The 19845-nt window shown below is 39.8% G+C and overlaps 1 protein-coding gene across 2 annotated transcripts; it reads right to left on the bottom strand.

Moving 5' to 3' along the window:
• Positions 1–134: 134 nt before the first annotated feature.
• On the bottom strand, positions 135–19820 carry NBR1 (NBR1 autophagy cargo receptor). Of its 2 annotated transcripts, none has more exons than XM_080565333.1 (21): positions 19467–19820; positions 16869–16931; positions 15493–15511; positions 15085–15107; positions 14027–14242; positions 13451–13525; positions 11985–12202; positions 10776–10940; positions 10100–10306; positions 8708–8867; positions 7928–8215; positions 7328–7480; positions 6769–6844; positions 6211–6321; positions 5544–5705; positions 5290–5424; positions 4369–4729; positions 3979–4073; positions 3344–3422; positions 2827–2932; positions 135–2422 (listed from the first exon to the last, which is right to left on the bottom strand). In XM_080565333.1, exons 1-21 carry the CDS (start codon positions 19566–19568, stop codon positions 2249–2251), a joined length of 2988 nt encoding a protein of 995 aa, XP_080421459.1. In that variant the 5' UTR covers positions 19569–19820; the 3' UTR covers positions 135–2248. The 2 variants fall into 2 exon arrangements, with proteins under 2 accessions (XP_080421459.1, XP_080421460.1); XM_080565334.1 differs by having other exon boundaries at positions 13451–13519.
• Between the last annotated feature and the right edge of the window lie 25 nt (positions 19821–19845).

The raw sequence follows: 19845 nt of genomic DNA, 5'->3' as shown, positions 1-19845 counted from the left end.
AGCCAGCCAGATAAAGAGCTTTATTGTAAGGAGAGAGGAAAGAGGGCGTCTTCCACCCTCCTTCCCTTTCCTCCCTCACCCCCCCCAACAGTTGACTTTAAAATGCTTATCCTAAATAAGACACAGAGGTCACATTTTGCACTATAGAATATATTATAAATTATACCATGCATCCATTAACAAAATATACAAAGCCAACGGAAATACATCTTAAGCCTGAGCATACATTATCTAAACCCTAGTAAAAAGTAACCTAAGGAAAACAGCATTTCACACTTCACATTTCAATCTGCGATGAAGTGTTTTTTCCTCATACATTTTAGTGTTTTGTTAATTTACAGAATACATTAAAATCCTAAGTATAAAGGTACACACAGAAATAACAAACGTCCTGCTGGGCATTCCAGATCAAAGCAGACAACCACACCAGGCTTAGGAATTTCACCAGCTACTGCACTTCATCCATGTCCTTCCCTCCTCCTCATTCTATAGTAAGCATAAGCCAAAGGTACTCAAAACAGTATGTGTAAGTTACGGTTGGAAAATCCAGTAGTTTCAAGTTACAGAAAGATCTTTATCTGGTCCACAGCAGACAGTTGCACTGGGGTACAGACAGATGAGAAACACACTGCAAAATAGTCCTACTGTATTTCAAAATAAACATTTAGGAGTATATCTTCCACAATCTATAAAAATAGGTTTAAAACAGGAACAGTATGATACATTTTTTTCTTCATTTATTTTAATGGTATCTTATCTCTGAGGGTATTATGTCTTTTGAAAAAAAAAAGCTTTACTACTGATCACCTGGTCAGTCACAATACTGATAACTGCTTCAGCTACATTGTGTCAAAACAGAAACACCTTATTTTGAAGCAGCAATAATATAAATATTTTACTATCAATGGTCTCTTCCTGCAGCAAGAAAGTTTGCTCAAAAAGAACGTAGCCAACACTGCTGTCACTTTCAGAGGACCGAACTCTGAACAGTTACTTAAGGATACACCACTGCACAGCAGTGTATGTTGCTGGTTTCTTGTGATTCTTCAGAATCAAATCTCCTCTCGGCATGTTTAGAAGGGAATTCTTAAATTTCAAATTAAATATGGGTATGTAAAGCAAAATCTTGTGAGAAAGCGAGTCCTACAGATGTGTCTATGGAAACACAGCTAGAACCATCACAGGAGACCATACACTTCACACTGCTTAAGTTACTACATTTCTCAAAGTATAAAAAGTCACACAATCCCTACCTCGAGCATTCTTCCCATTCTCAAACATTACCAGAATTTGTACTTCAATTCAGATCTGACTTTTTACACATTCTTCAATTCTTCTGTGTGGTATTAACAGGTTAAGAGGTTTGGACTATACTGAAAAGAAGATAGGGGTCAAGTTTAATGTTTTTATGAGGAACCTCTAAACGTTCTTAGAAAGGCCCTTCCCACATTTACAAATCCATCTTTAACCACATATTTTTACACAGGCTATATTTTCTGTTAGAGATATGCTTTGCATTGTTACTAGAGATGGTTCAATGGTAAGATCACTCTCTTGCTTTATTCTGCTATAAGAAACAATGACTTTCCTGGTAAACGTCAGTTTAAATTACAGTGGTTGTGATTTCAGACTATTTGAAAATTCTTTGATGGTTCAAGACTCATTTCAATATATAAGCAATTTTTTTTTTCCTAAGAATGACTTGTAAGATTTAAATCTGTTACATTACTATCATGCATTGGACAAAAAAGGTCAATTACTAAGTTATGTAAGAAGAAACAGCTTTCTATTTGTGGGCATCTCTTGTAAATCAGGCAAGACTACGTTTTACAGAAGCATTTTACATTGTTTCCTATTCCAAAGTTTGTTAAAAGTCAACAAAACAAGAGCCCCAGCTGCCTAAAATATTTTACATACAGTAAAAGGGGAAGTTCTAATCTGGGTGCAAGTTTAAGTCATTGTCTAGAATTCCCAGATAAAAAGGATTCAGTATAAAATGATAGACTTCAAGACCACTCATTTCACCAGGATGTCCAAAGTACAGTTGGAATTCTGGTCTCCAACTCATAAAATGCTGTGACAAGCAGTTTGACATTTCCATGAAAGAAAAAAAGTCAAAAGCTCAAAGAAAAGCTAAAGTTTTATCTACACCTCCAAACAGAACACAGCTGAGGAACAGCCTGCTACTGCTGCAGTGTTTAATGAGAGTTTGCTCAATTAAGGTGATTCATTGCTCCACCAGGAAGGTTCAGCACCTACTGCTGTACCAGTCACTGTTACTGATCTGAAGTAATTCAGTTACCACTTGAACCATATTATTGTTGTGTTTCTTCAGCAGTCGCAGGTTTAACTGCCTGTCACAGAATCCCATCTCGCACAGACTGGATAGAAGAGTGGCAGTGTGCTCTTCTGTAGCTGCAGGCTGCCAAAAACAAAAGATATGAAGAGACCGTTTATTATCTTACTTTTGCCATTTCAATCAGCAGTCCTGCATTAAACCAAAATATAATTAAGGCACTGAGGCCCTTTGCCTGCAATTAAGCTGTTGGTATTCACTTCCATTGTTGGCTTACAAAGGTGAATTACTGCTTTTGCATGATGCTTTAAGAGATGCTTCATCCCCACAGCATGGGTTTCCCTATCAGCTAGTGAAGCAGCATACTTCAAAGGGATGCCATAAAGCTTAATGTTTTACTATTCCTGCAGTGCACTGAAAAGTGTCCTATGCAGAATGTTGACACATTCATAAAAAATACAAAATTCAAAACCTTAAAACTAGTAGTGTAGGTATAAAATTCACACAGTATACAGGAAAAAGACACTTACCTGTTCTGTAATGGGTGGTCCAGCAAATAATGCTTTGTAGGCCGAGGCAGCAACTGATAAAGCTCCTTTAACTAGTTCTCCTGCAATACTGCTTCCTTGTGGGTGTCTGCAGAGAAGATATTACTTTAGGTGTCAGCAAAGCCACGTGTGTTTCATTTTGAAATGCAAGTGTCTCTCCCCATTAGTTGGCTGAGACTCAATTCTTGTCAGAGAACAACCCATTATCCAAAGGAATCCCCACCATCCAGGAATCAAGCCACCTGGGAAAATCACTGCTTCTTTCTTGACACTTTCTGATAAACTTTTTATGTTAAAGTTATGTTAGCCTATTTTCCATAACATGACTGATTGAAAGGAATTAAGTACTGTCACCCAAAAGAATGCGTCTGTATGTGAAGTTGTGACACATCCATCCAGGCTACAGCAACCGGTTTCCATTGATTCCTAGTCACTTAATCTTAAAAGAAAAGCCACAGAATAAATGGCATTTGTGAAGTCACAGCTTCTGTTTCATTACCTTGGGTATTCTGAGAACTTCTGGTTTCTTGTTAGAAATCCAGAAGATCCTGGTCCATGACTGTCTTCACCACTAGGTTCTGGAAGAAGAAAATACACCGTATCAATGTGGACAGTAAATGAAAAGCTGAAGAGCTGCAACATGTACGTAAATGGAAAGGAGTGGGATTCAGTCCAAGTTAATACTTTCAAGTTTAGTGATCCAGATGCAAACTAGGTATGCAAGATTCTCATCACATTCCTGACTATCAAAAGAATACCAGGAATCATTTGGCTGATTAGTCAGTGGTTATCTACTTGACCATGAGATGAACTGCTGAGCTCGAAATAACTGTAACAATAGCTTATACACAAGGCTCTAATTCCAGAGCAAAGTAATCTTCCATATTTACGCAAACACTTCTGCGTGCCCTCCTACCATTTCTAATAAATGCTCTTCTCACCTGGATTCAGAAAGCTGTATTGCTTTCTACAAATCTTCTGTATAGTAAAATTTTAAACACCCAGAGAGAACTAAACCTTATTACTTGGCTAGGTTTCTGCTCTCCTCTAGAATAACAAGACACCAAATCCAACCGCAGACGTAAGGAATAGGAGATAGCTACGTATGCACCCTTCAGTCAGTACTGTCAATACCTTCTCTTATTTGATTGTGAGGACTGGAACAGACATTCTCTGGAGCTGGTATGTTTGGTTCTTGGAAGATACAATTCTGAAGAGATGCAAGATTCCTGAGAACATAAGGCAAAAAGTTACTTTTACCACTTTCATTCTACACATACACATGCAGGCAAGTCAAGATCTACAGGCAAAAGGAAAACCTTCACAGGTTCCCTTCTTCCCTTCCCTACTCATTGATTAGCTAAGCACATAAGGTTTTATAGAGTTATAGGATATAGGGCATTCACTACATCACATACAACACTGATTTTGTTGCAACCAGTTCTATCTGAACATCAAACTCGAGTGCAACACCCTGCTAAGCCTGCAGCAATTAACATAATGGCTTTGTTCTGAGAAGCATACCTTTCTGCCTGGGCTAAGGTGTCCGTGGTCTCTGTGGTCAATGGTACTACAGGCAGCGTTTGTGATGTTGTCGAAGTATCACCGATGCTGTGTATCTCTGGCTGACTTCCCCCATCTGGCCCTGCTCCTGTTTCAGGTTCTCCGGTCTTTTCCAGGCTGGGCTGAGAAAGAGCAGAACTATACATGGACTCCCCTAAAGGACGACTGGTATCAAAGCATTCAGGGAGAATAATAATATAATCCTCTGATGAAGCAGAAGAGCCTTGACTTTGTACATCATCTTTATCATCACCTTCATCTTCATCACCAGAATCGCCAGTGTTGCTATAAGGGTTTACTTTCTCGGAAAACAGAAGTTCCCCTAACAGAAAAAGAAAGAATAAAGCATATTAAATTTGCCCAATTTGCCTGGATAACAGCAAAAGCAGTGCTGTCCCAGATATAAAATGCAACTACTCAGAAATAACCGTAAACCTTTGCTGTCAACGTTAACTGTCTGGTTTTCTTGATCTCTTGGTATAGGTTGGGGTATAGTGTGAAAGAGCAACAGATTTTACCGGTAAGCTTATGCATAATTCAACAGGAAAAACAGCTACACTGAGAACAGTTCCTAAATTATATGCGTTGGATACAGTTCAAAGCACAGCCTTTAAGCTACATGCACAAAATATGGAAGCACCAGCCATGCTTAGTCTTTGAGCACATATCTGAATACTTGACTGGAACCATTATGTCTCAATATCACTTCTTTTAAAAAAAAACAACTCTTAAAATAGCTGCTTGTTCAGTGTATAGACACCAATTTTCTGATACATCAAGAGAATCATTGTTGCAGTATTCAATTTCTTAGAATACCATAGATCTTTTCACAGCTTTTTTGTAGCCCGCTACAGTTTTACTTTAAATTCAGACTTTACTTACCACTGCCATTTTCAGTGATCGCCTCTGACTGACAGATCTTTGATTCCTTTTTAGAAGTGGCATTAGTTTTTATCCTAGGAGATTCTTCACTTAGCACATTACAAGTGAAGGTGTCTTGCAGCATTTGCAAAGAATCTAATACAACAATCAAGAAAAACAATTAAAAAGGTATCACCACCTGCAGTGCAAAGCAATTTGTGGTCAATGTCTGAGTGCAAAGTAAAGCCACAGAAGCCAGCACGGGCAGTACTCACTCTTCATCACTTTCTTTTTTTGTGGGGGCTTATGGTCAGGTGCGGCATCCAGGGTAAGAGAGCGAATTACAGTTTCGCAGACAAACTGAGTCCCGCTCATGTCTTCTTCCCCTTCCTCCTGATTCAGTGGATGTTCACCTTTCATTTTCACCATGCAAGCATCTGTAGGAAAGCAGACCTCAGTTATTCCTTTGAAAGGGAGACAGATTATTTTAACATGACCGCAAGGAAACGCAAGTATGAGAAGAATTTGTAAGCTATCCAAGGCCAATGCTGATTTTGTGTTTTGATTCCTCCTTAAAAAAATGAATTCCAAAATCTTCCACTTATGTTGAATGTGAAGATGACTGAGAAGAATGGGGACAATACCTAGAACGTTTCAGTATAATCTAGTCTATACAGGGCAAATTCTTAATTCTCCCAACAATTCTACTATGCAGAAAAAAATCAAAAGTTCTCCATTTCTGAATTTCAGATATATTACACTCCAACATCCACAATCATAGTGCCATACTACAGGTTTATAAGCCAAAGTACTATTTGTTTTTCCACAGAAAGGGAACAACAGGAGTTAGAATTCTTCAAGTAAATAAAACATCACTTCTGCCTAGTCAGACTTGACGATACCTCCTCCCAGCACCCCAAGCTCCCAGTGATTACTGCTTACCAGACACTGGTTTAAATCCACTTCCCTCGTTCTCCTCCTCTATCTGACCTAAGCCAGGTTTCTCCACCAAGGGGCTATCATGTGGCAAAGGGGACATGCATGGAGTCATGTCTGAAAAACAAAAGTAGCAAAGATAATTAGCATTAAAATAAGAACCTTCCTTCCTCCAAGAGGCAGCCTTTTAAGAAGTTATCTTTTTCTTAAAGGATGTTCTTCCAAGACTGAAGACCAGGTATCTTACAAGATACTTTGGTGAAAAAGAATTAGCTTTGCATTACACTGGCACTAGTTGAGCAAAGAAAGTGACAGCCTTCTGCAATGCCTGGAATCTTATGGCCTTGAGCGTGTGAAGATGGAAAGAAGTTAAGACTGAAAATTACAAAGGACTATCAGGTATCTCCTCTAGGGCTGCAGAAAGAATTAAAATGGAAAGACATGGGAGCTGGGAAGACTCTCTAGCCGGAAGAGCAAAAACTTTTTGCACAGAAAACCTTTCCATTGGGTAAATAGTAGCTTAGAAAGCTAGAGATAGCACACCAGAGTATCAAAAATCCTTACCAACAGGAGTGTTGTGTGGCACTCGCTCCAGTTCCTGCACAATATTGATATCCAATAGTTCAAAGGACAGTAAATCCTACAGAAAGAAACCCCACACAGTTTTCATCAACGAACCCTGAACTGGAATCCTACATGGTACTCCCCAGCCTTAGGTCCCAATATCTTACAAAGAGGTCTACTCCATTTTGTTAGTTACTTGGCATGATCTCAGGCAGGGGACGTTTTCCCACAAAGGCCATCCCCACATTATAGAATGCACTACACAAATTAAGGCAGCAAGAGGGAAGCCTAAGTACTCCCTTGTTAGAGGTCAGAGAAAGACCCAATCCTGTGACTACAGAGAATCTTAGTCTGTCCTGCACATAACCTTCCAGCGACAGTCCCCCATCCTAATTCAGGGAAATAGCTCTGCTATATAAAATGCAGTATATTCTTCCTGAAAATACAGTGGCTGTTTTAGAGCTCAGAAGCTATTTTTTTTCTTATGGATGTCTATGTACCTAGATATGAAATCCAAGGTGGTTTGTCTGATGTCTACCTGACTTGTTAACATTTTTACCTGTGCAGTGAGGAGATCCACAGATGGGATATAAAATTCTCTCTCGCTTGGCAGATTTTTCATCTTCAAAGGAAGATTTGGCAGAGGTATCTCAGCCTGTTCCACAATTTCACCCATCACTTGAGCATCGCCTTCTGTCTTCAAGGAAGCATCCTGAAAAAGCCAAAAAAAGTCCCAAAAACATCTTAGGCAGGCAGCAAATGAAAGTTCCATAAAATGCAAAGCCTAAGTACTGTGTGTAAGAACACCAAAAGCAACTTGAAAAATATTTAATTCAACTCATTTTAGAGCCAAAAGGACAAGACTTAACACAAAGAAATCCTGTAACATTTAATTTTGATCAAAGAACTATACAAGTAGCTGAAACGGGCTTTTAACATATCCCATGTCTGTCAAAAAGAACTACCATTTCAGAGCTTATAAATGCAAGAGAAGTTGTTTCTCTTCCCTACTAAGAATAAAATCAGAAGAGAAAACAATTAAAGGAATCCCCAAGAGATCAATACAGTTAGGAACACTATGTCACTGCAGAGTACAATATGCATTGCTCAATCTACTAAGCAATTCACAGCTGCCCTCAAAACTGTATGAATTACTTGCCTGTTTGTTACTGGAAGATTTCTCTGTTTGATTGGAATCGGAGTCCTTCCAATTGCTTTCTAACGAATCAGTAGCTGGGGAGGGATCCACAACAATACTGCACCAGATCCTAGGCCCAAACTGTTCCCCTCTGTGTGACAGTCTCCAGTGAGAGGTGTACGTTCCTTCTATATTAGGAGCCACAAACTCAACTGAAACAGTTCCTACTTGTCCCGATGGAAGGGACGGCACCAACACATCCTTTTTTTCAGAAGATGCCAAGGTCAAATTTCCCCACATAAGTTTCAGCTGAAATATACAATAGAAAAAGCAAAAGCTAACTTCACTTGTTTCTTTGTGATCTGTATGGAGATCATTTCAAGTTCCTCTGCTGAAAGGCCTTGCACAGAGGCAAGGCAGAGAAAAGCGGCTGCTAGTCAAGGTTTTCAGTCTATCACCAGAAAAACATTTACGTTTAAACAGGAACTCAGCACTCGAAGAAAAGCTTTTACATGTCAGAAGTGCAATATACCTGCTGCAACGAGGTTGAACTATTATTACATTAGAACAGCACTAGAAGACAGTATCACTGATCTTTATGTTGATTGCTTTCCTCCTATCCTCTGTAGTTTCAAGGAGTACCTAGATAGATTAACGCCCTGGAATTCCCAGTTAATAAATTAACTGGCCAAAATAAACCCTAAACAGGTTCTGAGAGAGAATTCAAATTCCTAATGCATATAAGTATTTAGTCTTCTAGAACTATTTTAATGTGTAAAAGTAACAGCAAAGGAAAGATACCTTTGTGTCTGAGCCCCATTCCACATTGCCAGTATTTTTCATTCGCCAGTGTTTGATAAACTTTGTTCCCGGCTGCAAGCGAGTCCCATCTGGCAAATTCTCATCCACAAATACTGCACTTAGTGTTGGGACAATCGCTTGGACGGGTTGACTAGGACTCCTGGGATCCACGGGAAAAAAACAAAAAACAACAAAAAAAACAGAACTGAGGAAGTCACTCAGCTGCTATTTCACTGACTAAAATGGAAGAGGCTACTTAAAGTTTTTTTCTGTAAGTTTTTCAAAACTCTTAACATTTTAGTACTGGGCTCATCTTAAAGTCTAAACAACACAGTTTGCTTTCCTTAGCTTAATGAAAAAAGAAATGTAACAAAACAAGATTTGCTAGTTTGGAAAAAAGTATCTATTATAATTATAGCACCCACGTTTAAAGAGAAAGGTTCACTGTTCTTCAGCTGATTTGATTTAGTATTACAGCACTTTGGGCAACGCTATTCTGTTAAAGAAGATAGTCACCATCTTTCTGATGTTGAATTAAGGACTCTGTTACAGTCTAGTGCTGGTGTCTTTTATTTGGCCTTACAAGCAACATTACCTTTTCAGCAAGATATCAGTTTTTGCCTAAAAGGGCCTCAAAAACAAGACCAAGAGCTCTACTACTAGTTAAGTGCACTGAGAGGGGATTGGTGATGCAGCTCATATTAATGTCAACTGTAAAAGACAAAGAAAGAAATTCAGACCTAAATTAGCAGTGGTTTTGTTCCTGTAATATTTCTGTTCAGCCAGAAGGAAGCAGTAATAGCTATTTTAAGCTCCCCACAAATGGAAGTAACTAATCGACTCTCAAATGCCCTAAATGGAAGGGACGAATTAAAGAAACTACCTGCACATTCATAACACTGAAATGACTCAAAAATGCAAACTCATTTGCCTTGCCTGAACTTCAAGCTGTTGTCTAATGAGCCTCATCCTAAGTTTACATAAAAAAAGGGCACTGAATACAAGCACACAGAATTTACTGAACTATAACGAGGCAATGAAGACAACAGGAAGATAGACTTTTAAAAACTGGCTGCAACATTAATTCATACTGCATGTGCATGCATGTATATATAATGGTAGGTATTTTTCTGCCTCATAAATCTGTTCAAGTTTCTGGTAACAACAATAATCGGTTGCTTTTTTTTCTTTTTCTTCTGATACTCTCTTCAAAAAGAAAACACTCCACTTTGCAAATTCAGTTTAGACAAAATCCTCACAGGTCCAATCACAAACAATACTTTAAATGAGCAACTGATTTCATAATCTTCCTCCTGTTACTTTAAAATTTGGTCTCATCACAGAAAGCCAGACACTGCAACTAAGAAATGCTCAGCTAACAACATCCCTTACAGTAAGGTACTGGGTTGGAGAGACTCAGACTTCAGAGTAGGTGAGCCACTAGTTTCCAACACATGGACAGAGTTCCACAGATGAATTTTCCTGTGCAATTTTAGCTGCTTTTTGAGCTCTCGGACCTCTGCCTTTCGCTGTTTCTTCTCTGCTCGTAATCTCTGCTTTTCTGCCTTCAGAAATCTTTTGTCCATCTGTTTCTGGAGCCTGCAGAGAGAGAAAACTACCTTATTACACTGATTAGAACACAGCTTTAGCCAACACAGTCCTAGTCTCAAAGGAATGTCTCACATTTCTAGACTGAATACCAGATGACTTTAAAAGAACAACTTCACAGCTGCTGGTGAAGACATTTAGAACTGCTTCAGTGAGAGGGTAAAGACAGATTAGAACATGCTCAAAGAAAAAGCAAGCTCTCCATGTCTACTACCCACCCATGAAACAAAATCCTATCTTTTCTACTTTGTTATCAAAGGTCCAGGAAAATATTTGTCTGAGGCCATTTGTAAGTAAAGAGCTATTTTTAGCTACTTGCACTACAGTTCCAGAGTATTATTTCAATTTCCTGTTAACTCTAAATCTAAATCCATAAAAGCTGAACACCAACCCCAAGACAGGTTTTTCCACTTTGCTACCAAGATAGCCTTATCAGGTGTTGACAGGTGCCACCATTTACCTAACTTGCTCCAGAGTAGCAGGCAGGCGAGGTGAAAACTGTGCAAGGTTGTAGTTCTCAGCAATACACAGTATAGGTCTTCGTAGCTTTAACAAGACATGATTAGGATCGTGTGCATATGTTCCTGCTTCACACTGTTCACAAATATTGTAGGCTGGACAAAGGCTGCAAAGCAGTAAAAGTAGGTTACTGAGAGGCAAAGAACACAATAGAAAAAGACACTGAAGGGTAATTAATCCTTACATTTCTCCTGAGAAACAAACTCAGTATCCAGCTATCATTTTAAGCAGTAACCAAGTGAAACTGCTTAAACGCTTACACATCAATATCAGGAACATCTAGATCAATATCTCTTCTTTAAAGAGCTGTAAGACAGTTCCCACTTCCTTCTTGAATAAGAATTGAAAAACCTGACACTTCCTTTAGCATGAGCTATGGACAATTGTTGCTATAAAGTACAAAACTTTATACTGAACTCGAATGCCAGAAACAGCATTCTACTTGTGAAAATACAAAGGATAAGACAGCTGAAGTTTTCAGGATGCAAAAGAGATTGCTCTTGCAGGAACAGGACTGGTAAAAACAGATTGCCAGCTCATGCCAACGAGAAAAACATCTACAGGAAAATCCCTACTGGCACTCCATTCACTGCTGCTGCCCAGTCCTAAAATACTTACCTATAAAAGCAACTGCCTCATTCAAATTAAAACTTCACTTAAGACACTCATCAAAACGTGTAATATATTATTAACAAACCGACAGAGAGCTCATTTTAAAAAAACAAAAAGGATGACTTCATTTAAACTCATTGATTGTGTCAGAATGAAAAACAACTTTTTTTTAAAATAGACAGTGGCTGTAAGTTTTGCATTTTTGTTTAACTAACTTAGCCAAACATTTTCTTTTACAGTTACTACATGCCATATGCAAAGGAAGTTTAAAAGTGCTTGTGAATAACAAAAGTTCTTTTACATTTTTTCAATGATCGTGGTTTTTTCAAAACAGTATTAATCTTGCTCTTATGCAGATAAGGACTGTTTGCAAGAACAGAGAACATAAGCTGTTTATGAGAGACAAAGGTCCTGAAGCGTACACCACGCTGAAGATTAGCAAAATGGCAATCCGTGATGCTAAGATGTCTTTTCAAACTCTCATTCACACACGTAACACATTAAGTTTCCCACACGCCCATTACTCATCATATCCTACCTGCACTGGTAGCGAACTCCAACGATTCGGGCCTGACAGTTGCAGCAGGAGATTAGCCAGTCACACTGGTTACCATTCCCTGGTTGGGTCTCTGAAGCCGGAGGTGCTGCTGTAATAGAGCTCTCAGGAAAGTCTGGAGCCTGATTGTGATGAACAAGCTTCTCATATAGCTTCTGTTCCAGTTGCTCAACAGTTTCCTTCACCACTTGCTCCCTGAACTGAAGAAGAAAGTCATGAACTGGAGCATCCTAAGCAGCTTCAAAAAGTTGGATTACACTGCCCCAAATCTCCCAACCCACAAGTCATAAAGCAGTTCAGAATTCACTCACCTCTGCAACAACACATTCGAGTTGAATTTGAAGAAGTATCACACTCCTCAAAGAGGATTTACTTTTGAAAATACCAGCCCATTGGTTTTAAACAAGGCAAACTAAAAATCATATACTCATGCTTACAATATAAGTTGTGGGGTTATTCCATAGCCTTGCATAAAGGGAAGGAAATGAATCTAAGACAATTAGTGTGACTCCTAACACACCCTTCTGGAGTCTGTCCATCTTTAACTCCTGATTTTCTCCACCAGATGAGCTTTAAATAAAACCATTTAGTATTTCAATACACGAAAGATCTTTAGATTATATAAGTAGGTGACAAAGGGTAAACTTGAAAAAAAACTTAAACATCAATGCATACACTGTTACATCACCATATCTTTAAGTTCCATGAAGTCACTGGCTGATTAATTCTTATTCCTAGCTAGCTGCTTCTCATTGTTTTGAGCAGGTAATAAGCAATAATCAATCTCATGGCTACGTCTTACTAATCTATAGGTTATACTCATTGGTCTCTTGAAAGGGTTTTCTTAAGCTGAACTATCAAGAAAAGTAAGGCCAAACACTCTGCTTCGAATCTCAGGAAACCCTAAGCGTTACCCCACTGAAACTGGTTGAACAAGACTCTCCACCAGTAACACCGTATTTCATGCTCTGCGTCACGATGATCACCCTGAAGTTCCTATGACTGTGGAGTGCAACAAGGATTCTATCATAAAAGTTCTAAAGCACTAAATCGACTAGTGTCTAAATTTTTTTTCCTCCCCCAAAGACTGTAGTAATTTTGACAGTTAAAACTATACTCAAACCAATTAAATGCATAAACCAGACAACCTAGTTTTGACAAGTGGCATGTATCAAGCTTTTTTTTTTTTTTAAAAAAAAAAAAAGGTAACATCAAAACTGTAAAAATATAGTAGCATCTAGATCATCATTGCAGGACAAGTAATTTCACTATGATAGAGTGATTAGATGCCTAAAGGCCATTTAAAGCTCTGGTCACAAGTACCAAACATATATATATAACTATATACCTGTGATCAGATATATTGCTAGGCATAACAGGTATCTTCTTCCCATAACCTCTTATGTAGTCCTTTATAAATACCAAAATTCAGAAGAAAAGACACTTACTGTTTCCAAGTAGCTAGTAAACCATTCTGGAGGATTTTCATTTGTTCTCCCTGTTTCATTGTGATTTAACTTTTGCTGGTGAAAAAGGAAAGAGTCAAACAGAATAAGCAAGTGAAGCTGTAAAACAAACCTCAATACAGCAGATTAACAACTTTCAAACGGTACTCCCCTTAACTGTTTTACCAAAAAAAAAGATTTCAAGTTCTTTGGAAAACAGCAGAAAAGTTGCACAAGAAAGCCACTGAAGTTTTCTGAAAGATTTCTGCGTTATTAGCATTTGAATGTAATTACACATCAAAGCTAGAGAAATCAAGTCAACCAGAAGTTACTAGATGTCAAATCAGAGCTTCAGGTCAACATTAAAGAGCCTTTATTCCTAAACGCAACATCAAAACCTCCTCTTGAAGACATTCAAACAATTTCATGACCTGTAATGGGAGCATACAGGTAGCTATAAAGACCAACTTCTAATTGAATCAGTTTTTAAGTACGAGTAAAGATGATAATCAGTCTATAAGGTGAATTACACTTATGAATTTTGATTTAATGAATATATAGTCCAACTCTGCATCCTACCTGAACTGCCAGCTCCTTTTCATTTTTCAACTCTTCCTCCAACCCCTGAGCTACCACAGAGTAGTGTGAAACAGGTATTTTCTCATCTTTAAGAGCTGCCAACTTTTCTGTCACGGTTCTTTCACGCGGTTGTGAAGAACAAGATGGAGCATCTTTCAGAAAAGAGCCTTCTTCATACACATTCATCTGGAGTTGATTTCCTTGTTTAACTGCAATCTAAATAAAGATTACATGACATACCCTATTCACTCCACTTCAAACCAACACTAAATATCCTATAAAAATACAGCATTATACTGCACTGGAAAGGTCGTGAGAAAAAAAAACACACAAAAACCAAGAAGAACTGAGTCACATGCCAAGCTACAGTCAGCTGACTTTTTTTTATTCTGCCTTTCCTAAAAGTTACCAATATGCTTACTGGGAAGTTCACTATAAGCAAAAAAATTATCATGCAAATATTCTACAGGAGTTTTTCAATCTACAATGAAGCTGTTCATATAAAGCCAGTAAACAATAAAGATTCTGCCCAGGAACTTACAGTAAATTTTCATTTATGATTATTTTCAAGTGATTTCCAGATTAGAAATTCAAGCCATAAGCAAAAAAAGTTCTGAAAGCATTAGTACTGTACAATTTAAAGGAATGCAATCCTTATTTTGTCTAGAAAAATATGCAATCGTTTAAGAAGTAATTAAGCACTGACATCACTGAAAGTTTTATTACCAGAGAGTACAATGTTGGAGCCTGCATGGCAAGATTTTTAAAAGGATCCAATAAAGGGCCAGTACCTCCAAACACGGCATTTGAGAAAGCCAGTAATTTGACTGTCTGCTCTGGGCCCTGAATCACAACTGCGTGTTCAACTAATTATACAAAGCAAAGTTAGCCTGCTTGGACAATAGTAGAGCAAAATATTCAAGCTAATGCCCAAAGCAAGAAAACTGAGCTATTCTGATTTCTACAAGGCAGATATTGGTGGTTTTCCCCCCCCCCTCAGCTACATCAATTCTCATCGGAGAACGCTGAATATATTGAAAAAGTCAGAGACCAATTACCTTCAGAGCTTCTTCATATTCCTCTGAAGAAAAAAGAAAAGAAATGTGAATTTTCCCTATCTCCAATAATACATGTAAACTTAGCACACTGTAGTTAAGAACCTAAGAATGTCTTCCATACCTTCTGTAAATTATCTTAAAATAGTGCTTCTAAAGAAACAGTTGTACATACGGCAACAAGGAAACATGCTTGCAGCCTGGAGACTTCCCATTCCATTTATTTACTCATTTTGAAAAATTAACTTTCTGTAGATAAAGAGTATTTCCCTTTTGGAAGAATTTGATGCCAAATCATACACAGATCCCCAAATCAACATGTAAGCTCTCTCATCTGCTTCTCCATAAATATAAGCAACAGCTGGGGTCTATTTATAAACCTGATGTCATTTTAATAAAGTAATAGCTCACCTTTGCTATTCACAGACACCTGCAAAGAGAAAAAAAAGTGATTAACAGCCAATTAAATATTTTTTGTGATTCCCTTAAAACTGACACGCTTTCAAAATAAATGTACTTTTATTCAGAGTTTCTAAAGTATCATTCCTTCTGGTATTTGTTATTGCTGCCATGCTTAATTATTAACTAATGACGTGGTGGTTTAAAGTAGACCGTGTTCTTCACTAGGTTTGCATAGTAAGTGAGGCCTCTCGCCCTGCTGGCATCCAGAACAAGCATGGTCTCATCCAGTGGAAGGAAGCCAGCGCTGATATCACTGGGCTTTCTAGACAAGTAAACAGAGGTTGGACCGTTTGCTGTTCGTGGCCAGATGCAACGCTTGCCTTGTTTCTTTCTAATCGAAAGGACAGTTAACACCATCTACTTCAGGTGCTCATTTATCAAATTTGCACATAAAAGTTATTAACACAAGAAGTTATTTAATCACTACAGCATCACATGATTTGATCAGTATTTATCAGCACATGAAAGATCTTAAACAGATATTTATACTTAAATATCAAAAAATACATACATGCATACATACACACACATTTTTATATATATATACAGAGAGAGGCTGGAAAGTAAGAGCAGAATCTTTCCCTGAAACGTTTCTGGAAGCATCCTGACATTTCCCATTGGGTTAAGAAAATAAAAACAAAAATCCCCATCTCCGCAATTTAGCAGAGCTGCAAATCAATCACTGGAGCATGGCAGTTATGTTCACATTCCGATCTAAATCTCTACATAAACAGAATATGAGGGTGAGGTTGTGCCAAGCAGGAAGTTACTCAACAAGGACAACTAGAAGTAACCAATTTGCTTTCCGAGTCAGTAATCTGCTTGGAGATTATAGCATTTGCATGAAACGAGCAGAGGATTTCAGTACACCAGATCTCCGAAGTAAACATATGCTAATGACAGGGGACCTACATTTTTCAGAGGAGGCAATGCAGATTGAAGAGACGGGGCTTTAGCACAGCTGCAAACACAAGCAGTTATAACTTATTCTGATAAAATAAATAAAATTGTAAAATTAGAAATCCCTCAACACTCATCCCTTCCTCTGAGCACAGAGAACCACTGGCTGTTTCTGTTCTGTTATACTGGTAGGAAAAAAGAAAGGCAATAGCTTCAAAAAAATGTTTAAATTAAGAATGCTATATTATATTAAGGTTGAAACCAAAAGACTAATAGCTATTTTCTTCTCTAAAGGACAAAAACATCACCTCTGACCTGCAGAACAAACAGTCCTGAAGGACCAACTACAAGAGGCAGGAAGGTTCAAACCGTTACATTTTGGAACCAGGGGGGAAGGAGAAATGGAGATAAAAAGGTATTATTACCTCATCCTTATCCTCATCAATGTATTTGATCTGAATGTTGTCCAGGTCAAATGAAACTTTAACCTGTATGTAAAAGAAAAAAGATGAGGAAAAAAATGGCAACACAATGAGACAGAGCTGTAGCAGTTTTCAGTTAATCATGATTTCTAATAGGAAAAACAACAACAAAAAGAGGTTTAACCCTTCCACCCCTCCCTTCCAGTTCCTCGGCTGAAATAAACACACTTTTACCAAATCCGTTCTCCTGGAGTTGAACTACGCTCCCCAGCGCCTTGCTTCCGACCTTCACCAACTTTTTATAATGAAGAGATGAATTTAACTTATTTTGTGTTTCACCTGCTCTAGTTAATGTTTACCCTAAAATCAAGATCACTGAACAGCCTTTCCATGGAAAGAGGACTTGTTGTCAGTTAACAAACTCGGACATGGTAAACACTCCCATTTACAGAGGCTAAAGCCAACGATCTTTGAACACCAACTTTCACATTAAAAAGCACCTGGAAGATAGTTCAGGGAGGTGGGCAGCCTCCTCCCTCCCCTGCCCCCCGTAAGCCCATCTGTGTTTTGAGAAACTAGGATTAATTCAAGCGCTAAGAAAAGCAAAGTACTGCGTTCTGCTACTCCCTGGCAGATGCACTGCACATCTGAAGACATAAATCCATTATACCTATCCCAATAAGAAGAACAAAGCTGAACAGCTACTTTGTATTACCAGGGCAGAATCACCAATAGCACAGGAGCCGTAAACAAAAGCAGCAAACCCTACACTGAATAAGTCTTCGAGGCTCAAGCACACTTCAGTATTCTTTACCTACGCAAACTGCATTTTTCCTCCCAAAGATTGCTGTACCTGAGGCACGTGCTGTCAGCCTGGATCTAACAGAAGAGGACTGGCAGCCTTGGAAGACAGCAGATGGCTGGGATTTACCTGGCCTCACAAGATGCTACTTTAATTACCGAATGCGCCTGTCAGGGCCTTCCAGTGATACAGCCCCAATTAATTTGGGGAGTGCAGCACAAGAACCAACTTGGTTGAGAAGAAACTCCAATTATAAGTCTCTCTCTCTCTACATCACCCCCAGATTGTTCCCCCAAACTCCAGCTAGAACCAGAGATGCGGCTATCCTTTACAAACACTAGACACTTTGACAGTAAAAAACCCAGGAACAGTTTAGCCGGCACTGCCTCGAAGCAGCAATCCGCACAGCATAGTGCAGACAGCCAGCAGTACGTCCTGGGTTAAGGAAGCAACGTTAAGAGAGATCCACACGTGGAACAAGCCCACCTTCGCTCCGAGCGCTTAAGAGCGACACCGCGCCCACACTGCAACCTGCTTCCAGCCTTGATACAAGCAGGACTCTGACCCGTTCAGGCGTTCCTGCAGGGGCTATGTGCTACCAGCTGTTCTAAGGCTGACCTAGCACCTCTTCTACGAGACTCAAACAGAAGGAGGACAGCAGCTGACCTTCTACAAGACTCAAATACAAGGAGGAAAGCAAATGATGCAGCTCACGCTTTTAATTTGAGGCAGTGACCATGCAAGAACCTTCCACAAGGTAGGCTATATTACCCATTTTTTTGGCTATCTCTTAAGATACAACTTTTAGAACAACACAGAACAACCAGAAGAGCTACTAGAAAATTAAATCAAATATGATTAAAAGTTAAATCAACTTGATTAAATTCATCACTGCTGCTTCATCCTAACTCTGGGAATTCTAACTGCACAACATAAACCACATCCAACAAAAGAGTCTTCACTAAATAGCACTGGAAAAGCTAAACACCATCTCCTCGGTATGTCAAGTATCTGATACGCACATCTTCACAAACACCTGCCTAGGTATGCAAGGCCTGCTGGCAAGAACAGTTATAGCCACACGGGTACAAAAGGCACCAGGAAACTAAAAGCATGCATTAGCGACTAGGCATCCCAGAGGATTAAAAAAAAAAGAAAAAAAAAAAGAGAGAAGAGAGAGAGAAAGAGAGAAATCCTCTGTAAGTAACAGAGAAGGACTAAAGTTGCGCCAGGGAAGGTTTAGATAGGATATTAGGAAGAACTTCTTTACTGAAAGGGTTGTTAGGCATTGGAACAGGCTGCCCAGGGAAGTGGTTCAGTCACCATCCCTGGAGATCTTTAAAAGACGTTTAGATGTAGAGCTTAGTGATATGGTTTAGTGGAGGACTTGGTAGTGTTAGATCAGAGGCTGGACTGGGTGATCTTGGAGGTCTCTTCCAACCTAGATGATTCTGTTATCCAACCACATCTACTCAAATGGGCAAAAGAATGGGAAAGCAAAAAAAAAATGGGTAAGCAAAACCGAGCATCGCCAACTGGAATAGAGCAGAGCGCACAGCTCAGGCCGCCTGCCCCCACCCAAAACCAAACCAAACCAAACCAAACACCAACCCCACAACCAACCCATCAGAAACGTTCTCCAGAACAGGCTTTTCACCCCACTCCAAACATAAAACGATCCCAAAAGGCTCCAACACCCCCCGAGGCGGCAGAACCGCAAAGCACTCCGCACAGCAACACCCCCCCACCCCCTTTAACCCCCAGGCGCCGGACGAGAAGGAGCCGGGCCCCAGACTCACCATGGCCTCCACGTCGGCCCACGTCGTGTGCGCCGAGTCGGAGACGAGGAAGCTCTGGGTCTCCCCGCGGCAGCTGACGCGGAGGTTCACCTGCGGCTCCATGGCCCGCTCCTGGCGGCGAGAGGCCCCGGGAGACCCTGGGAGACCCCTCAAGAGGGCCCGGGGAGGCCCCTCAGACAGCCGCTGGCCCAGCCGAGAAAGGCCCAGGAGCCAGGGCCCCTCGGCTCCGCCACCTCAACCCCCGCCACCCCTCTCAGCTCGCCCCCGGCCCGGCCGAGCCGAGCCCTGCCGCCCCTCAGCGCCCTGCCGGCCCTAACATGGCGGACAGACCCCAGCCAGCCCCCCCCGCCCTCCGCTCGATGCTATTGGTCGCCCGCCC

Source organism: Anser brachyrhynchus (assembly GCF_964034855.1).
Source record: "Anser brachyrhynchus genome assembly, chromosome: 22".
Lineage (NCBI taxonomy): Eukaryota > Metazoa > Chordata > Aves > Anseriformes > Anatidae > Anser > Anser brachyrhynchus.
Note: the sequence above shows the minus strand (reverse complement) of the source record. Positions and strands in the feature narration are given on the sequence as shown.